This window comes from Chelonoidis abingdonii, chromosome 20, assembly GCF_003597395.2.
Source record: "Chelonoidis abingdonii isolate Lonesome George chromosome 20, CheloAbing_2.0, whole genome shotgun sequence".
Lineage (NCBI taxonomy): Eukaryota > Metazoa > Chordata > Testudines > Testudinidae > Chelonoidis > Chelonoidis abingdonii.
In genome coordinates this window covers 17,158,628-17,176,942 of record NC_133788.1, presented here as the reverse complement: position 1 = coordinate 17,176,942, position 18,315 = coordinate 17,158,628, and the positions used below count along the sequence as shown (strand labels likewise).

General features: G+C 44.4%; 1 protein-coding gene across 1 annotated transcript; it reads left to right on the top strand.

Annotated features, from left to right (window-relative positions):
* The first annotated feature begins 860 nt into the window (after positions 1-860).
* On the top strand, positions 861-15,478 carry LHX1 (LIM homeobox 1). The gene is made up of 5 exons (XM_032779347.2): positions 861-2,133; positions 5,847-6,073; positions 7,648-7,925; positions 11,359-11,524; positions 13,746-15,478. Exons 1-5 carry the CDS (start codon positions 1,964-1,966, stop codon positions 14,123-14,125), a joined length of 1,221 nt encoding a protein of 406 aa, XP_032635238.1. The 5' UTR covers positions 861-1,963; the 3' UTR covers positions 14,126-15,478.
* Positions 15,479-18,315: the final 2,837 nt, after the last annotated feature.

Here is an 18,315-nt window from a genome sequence, read left to right as displayed (position 1 = left end):
TTCTGAAAACTCATAAAGCTTTGTCTAGAAATGAATGGGCACGTTCGTGCTTGTCCCCCTAAAAGTTCATTCAAAATCTCTTTTTCTCTAGCAGAACGGAGTGTTCTGTAAAGCCAATAAACAACATGATGTGGCTCAGACAGCAGGAGAGTTTTCACACTTTTCTTTTTCCTTTCGCAAAAGATGGGTCTTCATTTTGTTCTGATCATAAAGCAGAATGTTATAAGTTTTGTTTACTCAAAGGCAATTACTTTCTGCCGTGTAAAAACTCCACTGTGCTCTTCTGAAAACTGTCTTCCGTTTATTAGCCCCTAAACTTTCTTTTCTTCACGTTCCTTGTAAAGACGACTAATTTATCCTTCTTTGAGTCAGTAAAATTATCAGCAAAGGTCATTACATTAAATCAGGACACTTGGTTGTAACCTCCTACCCATAAAGATGCTCTGCTCAACAACAACAACAAGACCCCAATATTTAAATTATACTTATACAGACACACTTCTCCTCTTGAGCTAGAGAGAGAAAAAAACAACCAAAAATATTACCTACCAGTTTTATCACTCTGCCTCTCTGCTGGGTGCAACTTGTGAGCTACCGCTCATAAACCACTACAGCCACTCCTGTTCCTTAGCCAGCTCTTCCCCCAAAGTGCACTTCAAGTACCTGACCAAATAATAATTTAAAAAACAAAATGAAAATATGGCATTACCTAACAATTTTGACAATGGGTCGCTTCCTCTTATTCTCTATAAATGGGTCTTACTGTACCATCCCAGCTTGGGAAGGATGCTTAATGGTTTGCTGAGGTGGGAGGAGGGCAGCGGGGCGGTGATTGGCTAGTCCCGGCCGTGACGTGGGAGCTCGGTGCATAAGGCTCTGGCTCCTAAGCTGCCGGGAACATGCAGTCCAGCGAGAAGCTGCCTGGAGCTGGGAACCGAGGCGCGCGGAGAGCCGGGCGCACACGCCAGACGGGAGAGAGAGGCTCATCTTTTTAAAGACCTTTTTGAACAGAGTATCCGGCCCTGCAGACCCTCCTCTTCTTCCTCTTCCTCCGCTTGGAACATTTTGGCTAGCGCCGCGCAGAAGACTTCAACAGAGCAAAACAACAAAACAAAACAAAACAAACCCCAACAACAACCACCAAACTAACCCACCGCCGCCACCACAACAAAAAGCATGCAAGGCAATGTTGTCTCTGCACGGACAAGGCTAGGAGTTTTGACTAGTGGACTAGACAAATGAACAGGGGTAGGTAAAACTGTCTTGCTGAAATATACAAGGGGGCGTTTGAACTTGTGTGAAGAAGACTGTAGCAACATCAAGCGAGAGGAGATACATCTGGCTGATTTATAGTATGAAAATCTATCTCTCTGTATAACAACAAGCATCTCCCCCTCCCTCCCTCTCCAGGGCGGCATCCATAACAGATTAGGGCAATGAGCCTAGGTTAGGATCCAAAGCTCCTTTTGATTCTTATAATTATTTCATTTTTTTTCTCCTTCCTTTTGATTTCTCTTTGGGAAAAGCAGATGCACTTTGACTACTGACTGCTCTACCTCAGACCTGAGAAAACTCATCACATTTGTTTTTTAATCATCGTCATCGTTATTGTTATTATTTTTATGCGCGTTGATCTGTGTTGTTGTTGTTTTTTTATGATTATTATTTATTTTATTGGCCGGGATTCTGCTGTTGTATTGAAGAGCTGGGCCCTGGGTGTTTTTTTTTGTTTTTTTTTTTTTGTTTGTTTCTTTTCTTTTGGTATTTGTGTATCCCTGCTAGGACATTTGAAAGAAGATATCCTCCTTCCCCCCTCCCATTAGTTTCCCCCCTTTTCTCCTCCAAGGCTTTTAAAACACACAAAAAACCCGACGCTGGTGTAATCTCTTCTTTTTAATTTTTTTTTTTTTTTTGCTTGACATCTGGGAGCCAAAACCCCCCACTCTCAAAATAACCAAAGACAATGGTGCACTGTGCCGGCTGCAAACGGCCAATCTTGGACCGGTTTTTGTTGAATGTACTGGACAGGGCTTGGCATGTGAAGTGTGTTCAATGCTGTGAATGTAAATGCAATTTGACAGAGAAATGCTTTTCCCGAGAAGGCAAGCTTTACTGCAAAACAGACTTCTTTCGGTAAGTACCGGACTCCCCTGCCGGAAGCCGTGGCTCGCAATTCTCCTTTTTAACCTCTTTTTTTAATAGAAGCGATGGTTTTTTTTATTTTTATTTTTGTATTTCCCCATCCTGGGCCTCTCCCCGGCGCACACACACACACACACACACACACACACAACCCTCCATCAACTCCCTTGCTCAGAGCGATGTGGGCCTCTCCCCAGCGCACACACACACACACAACACACATACCCCTCCATCAACTCCCTTGCTCAGAGTGATGTGGGCCTCTCCCCAGCACACACACACACACACACACACACACACACACACACACAACCCTCCATCAGCTCCCTTGCTCAGAGTGATGTGGGCCTCTCCCCAGCACGCACACACACACACACACGCACACACACAACACACATACCCCTCCATCAGCTCCCTTGCTCAGAGTGATGTGGGCCTCTCCCCAGCACGCACACACACACACACACGCACACACACAACACACATACCCCTCCATCAGCTCCCTTGCTCAGAGTGATGTGGGCCTCTCCCCAGCACACACACACACACACACAACACACACATATCTCCTTCAGCTCCCTCGCTCAAGGTGATGTCCTGGGGAGGGTGCGAAAGGGGGGAGGACTTTTCAGTTTGTTGCAATGTTACCCGCTCCGCGGAGAGGGCGGGCATGAGTTTGCCTTGGCCGAAGGGAATTGTGTGAGGAAGAGGAGGGGAGAAAGGCGGCTGGGGTCACCTCTTCGGCTGTCCAGCGCCCCTGGGAGAGGAGAGGGTATCGCGGATCGTTGGCGTGTGTCCGTCAAGGGCCGGGCCTGTGGGCGCAGAGCCGGGAAGAAACTTCAGTTCCAAAGTTAGAAGGCCTGATTCCTGCGAGAGCCGGGAACCCCACCTCCCCCCGGATCTGCCCCCGATCCTCCTCTCCTCCCCCAGAAAATACAAGGCAGAGAAACGAAGGCAAAATCCAGCTGAGGTTTCTTTAGGGGAAATGCCGTCTCTTTCGGTGCCCATTTCAATGGGAAAAAACCACCCCAGGTTCTAGCGTTTAATGACAGCCCAGTGGGCGCAGAGACCTGGCTGTTTAAATCAGCCACCAAAGGACGATTCTCTGCCGCAAGCTGGGTGCTCACCTCCCTCGGTTACACTTCCGAGAGAATTAGTTTCATAACATTTTACAGCTTCCCGGGGATTTCGTTGTTGTTTATTTGGGGGACAGGGAAGTAATTCGTATTATTTAGTCTGCCTGCAAACACGAGGATCACCAGACTAGATTGTATTGTGATCCTAGACCCAATAAGAACGATTATCCATTGAAACAGCCTCCCTCATCTTTTACAACTTTTAAAAGAAATCTAAGAATTGCATAGCCCCCATCTATTTAACAATACTTCCCCGGGGGGCTTGCGCGGGGCATTAAAATGATCGTTGGCCAGAGGTTTACATCCTTATCCTTAAAATAAAATCATGTAAGTGATCGCTCCCTTGTTCTGCTTTGTCGGGCCTGGAAATCCTGGCCTAGCGGAGTTTTGTATAGAGTTCTTTGGAGCCCTGGGAGTTGAAAGGCTCAGATAAAATGCAGTTTTCGCTAATGTCAGGCAAAGTGCAAGTCTTTTGAAAAAGCTCCTAAAATATGGATCTCTGAGAGGAGACAAGAATCTTTCCCACATTTTCCTCGGCCAACTGCCGTGCATGATATTGACCAATAGTTAATATCACACGTGCAATTATTTGTATATTTGAGAAACTTTAAAAAAATCCACGCTCTCTTCGGCTTCATTTCACTTCGATAATAAGAGGAAAAGGCAGCGCTCTGCTTAGGGAGTATGATCCCCTCCTTATCAGTGAGGATGTTGCTTAAATTATATTATAGGCGGAATGCAGTAGCTGCCTCGATTAAGATTTTTTTTAACAACCGCGCGATCTACAGTAGAAATACCCACCGCTGCCCCCTAAAAGTGTTTCTGGAGATCTTTGTGCCCGTTGCAGCCCCTGTGTATTCAGAAGTGATAATTCAATAGGAAATCACACATTTGCTATCTAAGGCTCTCGGGCAAAGCTAGAACTGGGGGAAGTCCGTGTGGAGGCTGCCGCGTTAAATCTGTCTGCGGTTTTTAGTAAATATGTGATAACTGGATTTGAATAATAAACATGTTTCTCCAAGAGGAAGCTGCCTGTATACAAACAAATCCCCCCTCTTACCCCACCCCCGACGCAGCAGATGTAACAATCCACATCCCATCCTGTATCCCTGTCAGAAAAACACTTCCCGACCTCCTCTCTTCCCGACCCCCTCCCCTCCGCAGGGCTGTGGAGTGAGAGCACCCCTCAACCCCGAGGTGATTATAGTGAATCCAGCTGCCGTGCTGAGGAGAAGCAATATCAGGGTTTCAACTTCCCGGGTCTTGCCTGGGCCAGTCCATGTCGGCGAGAGAGAGTCCGGACCGCGAAAATTGACTCTCGCTGCAAAATTTGATTCTCTTGCAAAAAAATCTCCTAATGCTTGAAATTGTCCTTGGGGTCTTTTTCCCCATTATAAATTGTGCCCTCTGTGGAAATGGAAAGGCCGGATCTCTTCCCCTTTGCGGAGAGCGTGTGCCGGGATCACACACAAACCTCTCATGTAAATTTCCTTCCTTCTCTTGCTTATGTGTTATTAAATTCAATTGGATCTATTGATTTCGATATACGGAAAGACAAAGGCTCCGATTTGTACTCGCTTGCCGTCTCCTTTTTCCTCTGCCATTCTAAGGCGGCTTTCATTTAATAAAAGACTGGTTTAAGTCCTCACACCGAGTGAAGCGCAAATATTTGTCAGATCCGGGCTGCAAAACGTAGGTCCCAACCACAGGCCACGGGCTGCAAATATTTCTCGGGGATCTGTGTTCTATTCAGTTAAACACCTGGAGGAAGATTTATAGACCCCTGCTTTTAAAATAATTTAAATGATCCTAGGTGTGTAAGTGCTCACAGACGGGCCTGTAGGGCAAATGGCAACATTTATTATAAGTACGGGGAAATAGGTTTTTTAAAAACAAGCATTATATTTTCATCCGTACCAGCAGTTAAGGTGTATTGCAAAAGGCTAATATTATATAACCAGGCTAAATATATCTGAACCGGGTGTCTTTCTCCTCCCTCCCCCGAAGTTTTTAAGTGGTGACCGATCAAATGCCACACCTGGCCTTCCTATGTGCCAAGCAATCTACCGTCTTTATAGACAGGGCGCGCACACACTATGCAAGGCCCTTGACAAATTGATAACATATTAGAAATTCTGCCTAATGTTTATTAGAGCGTCATTAATCAATGTGTCAAAGTTTAAAGGGGAAACTCTCACAACCCAGCTCCAATGTTTTAATTAATCTTCCAGCAATATATCCTCTTCACAGGTCACTTTTTTTTTAACACATAATTCAGTATATCTATAATGGAGGATTTTTTTCTGCATGGATCAATAGTGCACTTTATAGGAAAAAATGCTTTTGTTAAATGTTCGTTAAAGGCGATGGAGGGGGCTGGGTTTATTCATTTATACAAGTTTAGCAGCTTTAACGACATTTGGCCCTATTTCCTGCTTCCTTTCCCCCCTGAACAAAAATAATGCAATTAATTTTGAAATCCTGCTAGTACAGGGTCCTTCGGGTCACCTACATGACGCGCTGATCCTGGTGTTTGTTCTTCCACCCTTTCTCTTTCTTCCTTGCCAGGTGTTTTGGGACCAAGTGTGCTGGCTGTGCCCAGGGGATCTCCCCCAGCGACTTGGTCAGGAGGGCGAGAAGCAAAGTGTTCCACTTGAACTGTTTTACTTGTATGATGTGTAACAAACAGCTCTCCACCGGCGAGGAGCTCTATATTATCGACGAGAACAAGTTTGTCTGCAAAGAAGATTACCTAAATAACAGCAATACTGCCAAAGAGAACAGCCTGCACTCAGGTGAGGAGACCTCTGCCACTGTCACACTCCAGCCAGGCTACCAGCTGCCTGGCCAAAGGCTAAAATACAGCTTGGGTCTGCACAGAGGGATGTCTGGCACTCAGGGCCTGATCCAAAGTCCACTGGGAGCTCGGATTGGTTTCAGTGGGCATTGGATCTCTCTGTGTGTGTGTGTGTGTGTGTGTGTGTGTGTGTGTGTGTGTGTGTGTGTGTGTGTGTGTGTGTGTGTGTGTGTGTGTGTACATACATACATACACACACACACCCCTGAAGATTCCAGGGGACCTCTCTCTTATCCCTCTTTGTGTAAGGAAAGTTCTACAAAATTGCCTTTCTTTCTTTCTTTTTTTCTTTCTTTCCCTTGTTATTTATTTATATATGCATATTGGCAAGTAAAGATTTTGGGCCACCCCTCAGCAAGCTCAACTTTCCCCTCTTATAGTAGAAGCTAAACTGGGAGCAGGAAACCTTCCTGATTCGCAGATGCGTTGATTACTCAGTCACTTGGGTGCTGCTCTGAAATGCAATATAGGCATAGCAAGGAGAAGATCAGGAGTCATTTACTGTTTTTCATTGTGTACTGACGTTTCATTTTTGAACGATACATTTTTGCCATCAGAAATGATTGTCGGGTGCAGGCTGATAGTGTATTATAAATACAAATATTGGTTCAGACTATACATCGTCGGTTTTGTTTCAGTTTGTAATAACATGGAAGCCTTCTGTGTGTGGGATCTTGGCTGAGAGACGTCTGTCCCTTTACATTCTGGCTTTATAACCAGTCTCCCAAGCTAGTGACGCGCGCCCTATCACGTCTGATTAAATAGAAAAGGAGAACGGGATTGATGCCATGGGCAATATTTTCAGAGCATGAATTTTGACTCCTACAGGAACGATTCTTGAGCAGTCTGCGAGGAACAGTGCAAACTATTTCAGGCAATGTTATTACCCAGCAACTGCTGCAATCTGATGCACGGTATATTGTACCGGTTGGAATTTTGCAACTGTTGCATTTCGAGTCCATATTAGTAGAATCATGGCAGAGGAATAGATGTGAGAGCTTGCAAACTATGAGTGCTGCTTTGCAGAAACCAATACTAAATATAAATTAAACATTTGCAGCTGTGAAAGGTAGATTTAAAAGTTGAAATTTATTTTATTTGTTTTTAATCCCACTTGCCTCTAATGCTGTGAAATACAATTGTTGTTTTTTCTGACACCGAGGTATGTTTTTAAAAAGCTGCAGATGAGTTGATTCTAGTGGTCTCCTCTGCCTTCAAAATCAGTGGATGTTGCATTTAAATTCATGCTCGTTTTTGTGTGGAGTGGGTTCTGATATTCAAGTTTCCAGTCAAACTAGGAAAGATCAGAGAAACACATGCACTTCCCCGAGCTTGTAGGGACGGGGAGAGGGGGCGCAAGATGGGGGAAAGCTCTGAAGGTTTTCAAGGTGCATATGAAACTGTCTCACCTTCACACGCCTGTGTTACAGCGCGTTGGGCGGGGGGAATGCAATGCTCAGCACAGCTGATGTGAGTGTGACCCCCGCCCCCCACTCCTTTCCTTTTGCCCAGCCACAACCGGCAGTGACCCCAGTCTGTCTCCGGATTCTCAAGACCCTTCCCAGGACGACGCGAAAGACTCGGAGAGTGCAAACGTGTCAGACAAGGACGCTGGCAGCAATGAGAATGATGATCAGAACCTGGGGGCCAAGAGGCGGGGTCCTCGCACCACTATCAAAGCCAAACAACTAGAGACTCTGAAAGCGGCCTTCGCAGCTACCCCCAAACCCACCAGGCACATCAGGGAGCAGCTGGCCCAAGAAACCGGGCTCAACATGCGAGTCATACAGGTACCAACATCCAGTCCCAGCCTCGGTTACTGGGGGGCAGGGGCAGGTTGTGCGTACAGCTCGCTTGCTACCAGAGTGTTTGGGAGGAGGGGTTTTCAGTCGGTTAATCGTGGGGGGGGGGCCCTGAAAGTCCCCTGAAAGGCTCCTGTTGCATTTGAGTCAGGCCTTGAGTTTGGGGTCTCCAAACAAATCTCCGAAAATACAAGTCGGCTGGTTTAAAAGTTAAGCTTCCAGCGATGCACTTTCCAGTTCAGCACCATCCCAATGAAAGGGGAAAGAGGGGACGGACTTGCCAAGCGAGTTAAAGGGACGGGATTTATTATAATGCCTCCCCTGGGTAGCAAAAAGCCTCCAGAGGGGCAAGATACCCAGCCCCCTGATCACGCTGTGCAGTCTGTCCGCTCAAATCAACGAGCCGCTTCTGGCCGATTTAGGGTGTGACTCTAGCCCCTGGCGACTCTGCGCACAGAATTGCACGAGACTTATTTATACCTCCAATAGTCATGGTAATAGAGGGAAGCAAAGGCTTGTGTGTTTAGGATACTGGTCAGTTTCCAAAAGAAGAAACAAACAAGGGAAATCAGAGTTGTACTTGGGCATTTCTCTCTATATATAATTGAAATACAAGTTTTTTACCCTAATGTATATAAACAGCTGCTTTATGTGCGCAGAGCCTGGTGTTTATTGAACTTCCTCCTGTGGGGCTGGGTTGAGAGATCCTTGAGACGGTTAAAACCTTGCATGCATTTTGTATCCACCTTTCATGTGGCTCCTGGCAAATATAGGAAACATAGAAAAGCTTTGTCGTTGTTCCAAAAAGAAGCCGCGACATATGAACAGCGAAGACACACAAAAAGCATAACCCGGGGAAGCCCCCGGAGGAAGTCTTTCTGCAGGAAAACAGAGCAAAGAGGGAAAGGAGAACGTCCAATCAGCCCAGGAGCAATGGCCAGGAGGAAACGCAGGAAAGGGAGGTGTACAGGACACATTGTCATATTGACAGTGTGCCTGCTGCAGAGCAAATCACCATCCTAAACTAAGGGGTACCCGCTGGTTTGAAAGATGAACAGGTCGAGGGATACTGAGTCCGCATTTCCAGAGTGACAATACAGGCGGACCCTCAAACTGAAGAGAAATGTGGACTGGCTGGAAATAGTCCCACCCGTCCTGTTCCTGCAGTGACCCGTGCACCTTCCAGGGGTGCAATCCTGCAGCCTTCCCCCGGGCAAGACCCCCGCAATCTTCCAGGGAAGTTTTGCCTGAGTGAAGACGGCAGAGATTTGGCTCCTAACACCAGGCACAGACTTTATTTAACCAAAAAAGAGGCAACCCGCTTCTTGCGGAAAGTGCTAAAGAAGCTGCGAACGGTATCGAAATTAATAACCATAAATGTGAGGGGTTAATGGATAAATAAGAATGACAATGCGCTGGCATTATTAAAAGGTTTATAAACCCGCAGCGCTGGGGGTAATGGGGGGTTAAAGGACCATTAAGACGAGGTTAGATTGGAGAGGCTCAGTGTGAGGATAATTAGGAGTAATCTTGTCAGGGTAATAAGAATTAACTCAATCATTCTTGACCTGCAGCTGGAGTGCAGTAAGCAAAGAACCCAGGGCCTGGTTTGAAATGTTCAGTTCAACACGGACTGTACATTTGAGGACAGTTTATATATATATAGACACGAATCTATGTGTCTACACACAGGGAGCTGTGCGGGTATATGCTAATTAGCTTGTTTGTAGATCTATGTATGATATATATCTGAACAAAGGGTGTATCTGTGTACATTGTGTGTGTGTGTATATAACTGTGCATTCATATATACACAATATACACTCTACATATCCATACACACAATAGTGTGTGTGTGTGTATATATATATATATATATATGCAGTCGATGTTGGATGGATGTAGGTGTAAATATAATGTGTATATGTGTGTCTGTGTGTGTACAGACGAAAGTTTGTGTTCTATTGTTCATGGGAGATATATCTGCCATGTCGTTCAAATTAGAACAACAGACGCTTAGTTTGAACCTGGTCTTCAGTGAGTTTTGCCCGAATAAAAATTACAGGATCGAGCCCTATTATATCTAGTAAAAAATAATAATCGGTATCAGCTTTTTTCCCCTTAAAAGAAACATCCCACCCGCCTGTGTTTTCCTGGAGCTGGGTTTTACTCTCTTTAGCCCGGTATGTGAGAGCGCTGAAGTTAATTAGTGACCCAGGGAGTTAAGGCGCTGAGGACTTTGTTTTGTTTTTATTTAAAAGAGAAGCACAACTATTTAAAAACTTCTCGAAGACATTATCTGAATCCCTTTTCAAGGCCAAAGATTTTTTTTAATCTTTCCGAGGCACTTGGGGAAATTGCTCTTTGGGATTCCGAGAGGGTTTGTTTGGTTGTTGTTGTTTGTTTTTAACAGCCTTTCCAGTAATGTTTCTAGGCGGTCCTGTATGTATTTTGAGACTGAAATCCATCTCCATCTGGGGGCTGCTGGGCTAAAGACCCATTTCTCATTGTTGCCCAGGCTGGAACTCCCCCTCTCGCAAGGGCTGTTACAAATCGGGTGTCAGTTCATTGTATTGTGGGTGTTGAAAATTCAAGTCCGAAGAGATGAGGCTTTCCCAGGAGTGGGGGCGGGAAAGCCCCTAAAAATCCGTTGCTGTCTGGAGCCTGCCTCCAGTGATATGCAGGCTGTCACCAGCGTCCAGATGGGTTCACGCACTTGGCAATTCATCAGCCTCCTCTCCTGCCCCGGGGGCTCTGCGGAGGGTCCCTCACCCTCCACCTGCTTAGGGGAAAGAGGTGCTGCGTCCTCATTCGGTTGCATCCGGGAGGGACACAGGCTTGACACTGGAGCGGAATGCGGGGAGAAAGGGGAAACAAAAACGAGAACTAACCCTAGGAAAGTGGGGGCTGAGCCGCCCAAAAGGAGTCAAAATCCTGCCTCCCTTGTCATAGACTAAAGAGACTGTTGCTGGCTGGGGGGAGTTTGCACCTGAGATAAAAATCTTCCCCTTGGTGAAGGACTGAGTGCGCTGGGTCCGGGGGTCTGTCTGTTCTGCAGGGGAGAGTGTTAAACTGTGTGTGTGTGTGTGTGTGGTAGGAGGAGATAAAAGATCTACATATGCTTCTGCCTTGGTGTGGCTGGGTTTCCTGCAGGGCTGTGTATGTCTAAGCGCAGCCTGCGGGTAGATGTGTTGTAAGAAGGGCGCGGGACGTCTGTGGGGCGCACACGACCCTGGCTCCGTGTGGACGCAGCTGGGGCAGGGTGGCTGGAGAGGGAGTGGCCAGCGGGGTTGCAGGGCACGCGGCAGGCTCCCCTCCCTGCCCCCGGCTGGCGAGTTTGCATGGGGCGGGGCGGGGGGCTCAGCCTGTCCCAGGCGGCAGCTGCGGCTCTTCATCACTCTGGTCTCCTCGCTGGTCCCAGGTGTGGTTCCAGAACCGGCGCTCCAAGGAGCGGCGCATGAAGCAGCTGAGCGCGCTGGGGGCCCGCCGCCACGCCTTCTTCCGCAGCCCCCGCCGCATGAGGCCGCTGGTGGACCGGCTGGAGCCGGGGGAGCTCATCCCCAACGGGCCCTTCTCTTTCTATGGAGGTGGGTACGTGCGCCGGGGAGAGACGCCTCCCGCGGGGCTGGAAAGGCGCCGCGGGTGAGGAGAAGCAAAGATCAGGCCAGGTTCCCCAGCCCCAACAACTGGCATGGCTGGAAGGGGAAGAAATTTCTCCTGGGGGGATCCTCCACCACCCACCCCCTCACCTTGAGCCCTCAACAAACCCAGCACAATCACAGCTACGCGAAGGAAACAGCCTCACAAACCCCAGAAACTGAGCAGCATCGAAGCAAACGCTTTCTCTCTGTTTTACTTAGGGGGAGGATTATTTCAGTGCGTGGGACAGGTGGGCAGATCTCTCCTAAGGAGCTCCCATAACACTAACCGGCTGGAGGGGGGCACAACCTGTGGGGGCGAATTTAAAAACCAGGAAGGAAAGCTGCTGAACCTGTCACCAATCAGCTAAGGATGGCCCCTGCTCTCATGTGTTGTTTTTCCGTAGTAGGTGGGGGTGGGGATTTTCTCTCTATCTGGGCTTCGAGTATTATTCTTATGGGAGGTTTCCCTCCTTGAGGCCTGTTTCATCTCCAGAAATCTTGCATAAATCATTCAGCCCTCTGTGGATATTTATGGGCACCCTGCTTTCCAAAGCCAAGTTGAAATCTAATGGCAAAGTTTGGGGGAGGTTTGGGAAGAGGTGGAGGGCTTGTTTGATTGTGTTGCATGTTAGGAGGGGAGGCATAGAAGTTCTAACATTTTCGTTTGGTAGAGGACTTATTTCCCAGATCCCTGTATATACAAAAGAGGGGGCTGGTTGTGAAATCAGGACTGATTATCAACTTCTGGCTGCCACTAATAAATCACTCGAATTAAAGATCTGAAGAGGGGAAGGGAAAGGCTACCACTCTCTGTCCCTGGTCCAGACTGTTCCTGGGCTCTTCCTGAGATTGGTATGATTACAAATTAGATACATTAGAGAGAATGTGTGAAAACCCAAGCTGCAGAAAACCTTCCATTCCACTCCAGCTGGAATTGGTGCACAAAAGGGCCGTGGGGGAAATAAATACTTTAGCCTCACAAAATTAGTCTGGGGGCGGGAGGAGTGAAGGAAACAGGAGAGCACAAAAATGAAGAATGCAATCAAATGTAGTGAGCCAGAGCCTGTGTAGTCCCATGCTACAGTCAGCTGGGCTCTGTGTAGAAATAAACTCTTTGATCCATGGCATTTTCCTGAAGTAAGAATAAGGACCGGGCATAAAACAACAGAATCTGTCAGTATTGTTTTCAGAAAGCTTTTAAAAGAACGGTCCTGTAGTTAATGTCACTGTCATTCACTGCTCATTTTTGTGCCTTTCCCTTTTTGTCTTTATTTAAATTGGTGAAGTTTCCCCTGCATTCCTTGGCCAGAGTAATTTGAGGTGGAGTGAAAGCTCCATCCTGAATGGAGCTGGGGGACATTTCAGTAGATCAAATGGCAGACAATTAGGAAAGGTGCTATATGTGGTGTTTGGGCCATGATCAACTGGGAAGGGGTCTCTCCTGCTAAAACAATTTGAACCAAGTCTTTCCAATAGACCAAGATGCAGAATATCATATCCGCTAAGCAGTATTGGCTTTTAGATTCAGTGCATTCATTTTTCTTTGTTTTATTGAAATGGGGACCTTTTTTTAGAGAAAGAAGGTTGGAATTCCTTTCCAGACTTGCAAAAATTTGAAAATGAACCAGATCACTGCTTGGGGAAAAAGTACGTAGGACCTGTGCATCCTAAGAAACCAAAATTCCTTTACTTGCTGTGAGCTCTTTAGAGCAGGTGAGATACTCTCTGTGTTTAAGATTGTACAGCAGCTAGCCCAGATGAACACTGGGGAATGAAATACAATAACAGGCCAACCTTTCCCTGAATCCACGTTCAGGGCCAGACTTTTCAAAGTGTTTAGCACCTCTCTAGGCACCTGAATGAAGTGGCCAGATTGGCAAAAGTGCTCAGCACTCAGATCCCATTGTGCACACTGGGGCCAAGGTACTTTATTTAGGTGTCTGCCTGGGTGCTGAGCTCTTCTGAACACCTACCCATTGGGCTTTGCTTAGGTGCCTAATTGAGGGCCTGATCCAAAGCCCAAGGAGCTCAATGAAAAGACTCCCATTGATTTTAGTTAGCTTTGGACCAGTTTAAGGCACCTAGTTTGCCCTATCTAGTTCTTTTTATTGTTTTTCACTTGGTTCCTTTGCATTATTCTTCCCCTCTCTCTCTCTTTGTCTGGTAGATTATCAGAGCGAGTATTATGGCCCTGGAAGCAATTATGATTTCTTCCCACAAGGACCCCCTTCATCTCAAGCTCAGACGCCGGTCGATCTCCCATTTGTGCCCTCCTCTGGGCCATCAGGAACTCCTCTGGGTGGAATGGATCACCCATTACCCGGACACCACCCTTCCAGTGAGGCTCAGCGCTTCACTGACATAATGTCCCACCCACCTGGAGACTCACCCAGCCCTGAGCCCAACCTGCCAGGTTCTTTGCACTCCATGTCTGCAGAAGTTTTTGGTCCAAGTCCCCCATTTTCTTCAATATCCGTCAACGGTGGTGCTAATTATGGCAATCACTTGTCACATCCACCAGAAATGAATGAAGCAGCTGTGTGGTAGCTTTAAAACAAACTGGGTCTAAGTAAGTGATGAGCTTCTAGTCTGCTTATGTTATGGTGTACAGAAATGAATAAGTATAACATCTCTCTTGCCCTAAGACAATTTTACCTTGGGAATGAACTGAATCCAAATCACTCCAAGGCAAGCTTTGCTATAGACCGGGACAATCTTCATAATATGGTTGTAATAAACAAAAATGGGACATGTTTCGGTACCATTGAAAAGACACTGGTGAAGCTGTACAGTAAAGTGCTGCTGTGCTATAGGATGGCGTAGGTTGAATACCCTGTTGGATGTCACCCTAAGAGCCACAATCCTTAGGAACTTTTCATTTAAAAAACAAAAAGAACAAAAGGAAAGTCAAAGAAAGGGGGGGGGGGAAGTGTGAAGAACGCTATTATTCCTGGTTTAAGGATGGTTCTGGCATTATGAATTTGTTTGTTAATTTTGTTTCTCAGAAAGTTCAACAACAAACTTTTTAGCTTCAGAAATGTGAGCCTGCTGACTATCAGGTGGGACTTTTTGTTTTTTAATTATTTTGCCAAAATAACAAATACTAAATGTAAGCCCTCAACATCAACTCTTCTACCTTGACAAAGCTACACACACAAAAAATCCTCATAATAACAAAGGTCGCCAACCAGACCTCTAACTAAAAATGACTTGAAACAAACAAATGAAGTATTCTACCTTCACAAAAAAACAACTAAACAAAAGACTCTACTGACCTAAAATCAGTCAACTGTTTACGTAGAATGTTAAATTCAGGAGTTCTATGTTTTACTAATAAATCCTGTTTTAGAACCTCTTGTTCAAAAGCAAAATATTTTGAGCAAACAACCAAAATATACCACTTTCTTTTCTGTAGATGTTATATGACAGATTGCAGGGCTTGTGGTTCACTGTGCTAGTTGTAAAAGGTGTTGTTTACAGAAGGCAAAGAAAAAAAAAAACCCATGAAAACCAGACAGTTGCCAAATAAACTAATTATATAGCACAAATACTGTAAGGTGCTTTGCACCAGCAACCTGAGCAAGTGTTTTTTTTTTTGTTTGTTTTTAAAGTGTTACAAGGTTAAACAAACAAACATCTTTGCTAATTTTTGTCCTGTTGAACATTCATGGAATTGTTAATATGACTTATATAGACCCACACAGGTTTTATTTTTGTGTCTTTAAAAGAAAAGTCCAAAATATTTAAATTTTATGGTCAAATATGCAGTCAACAGCTGCTACTTTTTTCTTTATATATTAAATTTCTCATATGTCTTTTATTGTTCTAATAAACCTAAGCTTGTGTGACCTCCAGTGCATATTAGACCATTCACTGTATGAAAGAAAACATGTTGGATAAAATTTGTGAGTTTTTAATAAAATTAGAAAATCTGATGTTTTAGATAACTTGTGTTTCATTTGATATTTTAAATAATTTTAAATGGATCCTCTTGAGTATAATAGCCCTGAAAAAATGTATCCACTATACTCATTATATATCTATTTTGCTTTGGTAGAAGTCTAAACCCTGTTGGCAATGAAGATAGATGTTATCTGTAGTTTCATCCTCTCTTTGCATCTGCAGACTTAATTGATACAGTGCAAAAATATGTTCATCTATCAATTAAATTACAGAATTGGAAACTTATCAAATTGTTTAACCTATTAGTTCATTCTGGGTCTATGGTAAGACACAAAATGTGTCCAAGATGTTCATTTTTATGCATATACAAAACTGTATTGTGAATATGTATGTCATAAACCTGTAAATATATGGTTTAGGATTGATCCATTTTTAGCTCATTTTATTTTCCATAGGAAATTCTGCTTTCTAATTTGGTGGTCTGAAAGACAACGTAAACTGAATGTACAGCAAGAAATGACAATAATTTTAATCTCCTTTTCAGAGCTGATATAAAGTTAATTGTTTGATAGCATTTGTCACGTTAGAAGTTGCACTAAATATATATTGTCCTGAGACCCACTACCCCCTAAAATTTTGAAAGGTTACAGATATAATATTTCAGTTGTGAATTATTACAATGTGTCTGTCTACAGCCCTTACTGAGGCAAAAATACCATTGTACTCCTTATTCAGGCATCAAGGTTGGGTCTAGGTATGATAAGTCACATAGATAAAACGCTTTCCAACCGCTCACTTAATAGGGAGATAGGAGTGGAATTATATGTTTTCTCCATCCCTGAACTGGCTGTTTCTCTTTTAAGTAGGCCCAGAAATTTTGCTCTTACTTAGACTCCTGTATCCCCAGCTTTGTAGTCTTGATTATTTATCTCTTTGTGGTGAGGGAAAAATCAGAATGCTTTCAAATTAATTGTATGGTATGTAATTTTTACTGGTGGTTTCACATTTTGTTGACTAACACCTAGGCTTATAAACCCAGCAGAGAAGGCGTTTACTTTAAGAAATACTTCAGTTTAAACACAGAATGTCTTCTATAATAAGAGATAAATATAAATGATCTGCAAGTCATCTTAGTGGAATTTTTTTTTAAATCATGCTTTGTTTAAATGCAGGGGAGACTTGTTTTTAAACTCATGGGCTCTGTGTGTAACTCATTTCTTTATCTGATCTTTTTTTTTTTAAATCAAGTGCTTCTGATTTTTTTTTTTGCTCCATTTTGCATTTGTATAATGAAGTCAGAGGAGATCTATTTATTACATATTTTGATTTAACTGGACTGATGCTCTTTATACACACACACACACACACAACCATTTGCTATTAGGGGGCTGGTCTACACAGCTGTTTTATTGTTGTCAGTTATTTTATATGAAGAAATTGTGCCAAGTGGCTTTCCGCCCCTCTTTCTTTAAATGACTTTCCGCCCCTCTTTCTTTTCTCGGCTCTCTGTGAGCTCAGATCAAGTGTAGTATTTGTTTATGTAGCGCACGCAGGTGCAAATATGATGTAACTCAGATTTAGGTGATACAAGGTCCGAGGAAAGTCCATGTTTACTGGACCCAATCCTGCAGTCCTCATTTCAGACAAAGATGCCACTCGAATCAGCAGAAGTTTTGCCTGACTATGGGCACTATCCACAAGACTGAGAGAACTCTGGCTCTGATCCATCAAAGCACTTAAGCACAGGCTTAATTTTAAGCACTTGAGCAGTCCCCGGCATAAAGTTAAGCACACACCTAAGTGCTTTGTTGGACTGGAACCAGAGTGCTCAGCTCTAGAGCTCTGGACTCTGATTAACGAGGCAGATACTTAGGAAGGGCCCAATCTTGCACTTTTTGCACAGTCAAAACTCCTGTTGAAGTTGCTGGGATATTGGACCCTATACAACACCTTGCTTCCATGTGCAGGAGTACTGCCCTTCAGTAGAGCTGAGTAACGGTTTTCAGGGTAAGGCCCTCTGAGAACGTTTGTATGAGTATTTTATATATGTGTGTGTGTTATAAATAAAACCACACACAGTGGACTTTCAGGCCTGTTTAAAAACAATATCGTCTTTTGATCTTTTCTTGCTTAACCAGTACTGGTTCTGGTGACCTTCCAGGAGAGCCTTTGTGTTGCTAGTACTTTGCAGTAGAAAGTCCAGACTGACGATCCAGGGCTGTGTGCAGGCCTAGATCTGTGCACCAAACTTCCGCTGACACACTGGAGTTTGACACACAGACTGAGAGCAGTATGTAGCCTTTATTTTATGGCAATGTAAGGGTTGCTCAGCATTCGAATGCGTAAGACTAAGGACTTCTGCAAATTCTTCACAGCAATGTATTTTTTTACTAGGGGAAAATAGTGTGAAAACAACAAACTCACTATTTATAGCAAACCAATTTTAATTTAACAAGATGTTTCTATTGACTAATCGAAATGATCCTAAAACTACTGAAAGTCTCCAGCATTCAAACAATTCCTCTTTTGACACGAATGGTAGTGAAGGAGAATATGGTCTATCATTGCTGGAAACTCCCATTGATGTCAGTAGCAGCTTACTTTCTTCATTAGTAATTTCCATTATCTATTTACTCAGGCTTATGCTTGAGGGAGTGATGAGGGAGGGGGATTTGTAAAGATCTGTATCCTAAAGTGAAAATGTACCTAAATTATGATTTGTAGATAATTATGTATATTATTTTAATGTGTGTGTGTGCCCAGATCCTGAGTGATGGGCACAGGATACAAATCTATAAATAAATATAATTTTAAGAATATGATTGGTGATTTAC

Coding starts and splice junctions, on each gene's coding strand:
- LHX1 (XM_032779347.2), top strand. CDS start 1,964: ATGGTGCACTGTGCCGGCTGCAAACGGCCAATCTTGGACCGGTTTTTG. Junction 2,134..5,846: donor TGCAAAACAGACTTCTTTCG/GTAAGTACCGGA, acceptor CTTCCTTGCCAG/GTGTTTTGGGACCAAGTGTG. Junction 6,074..7,647: donor AGAGAACAGCCTGCACTCAG/GTGAGGAGACCT, acceptor CCTTTTGCCCAG/CCACAACCGGCAGTGACCCC.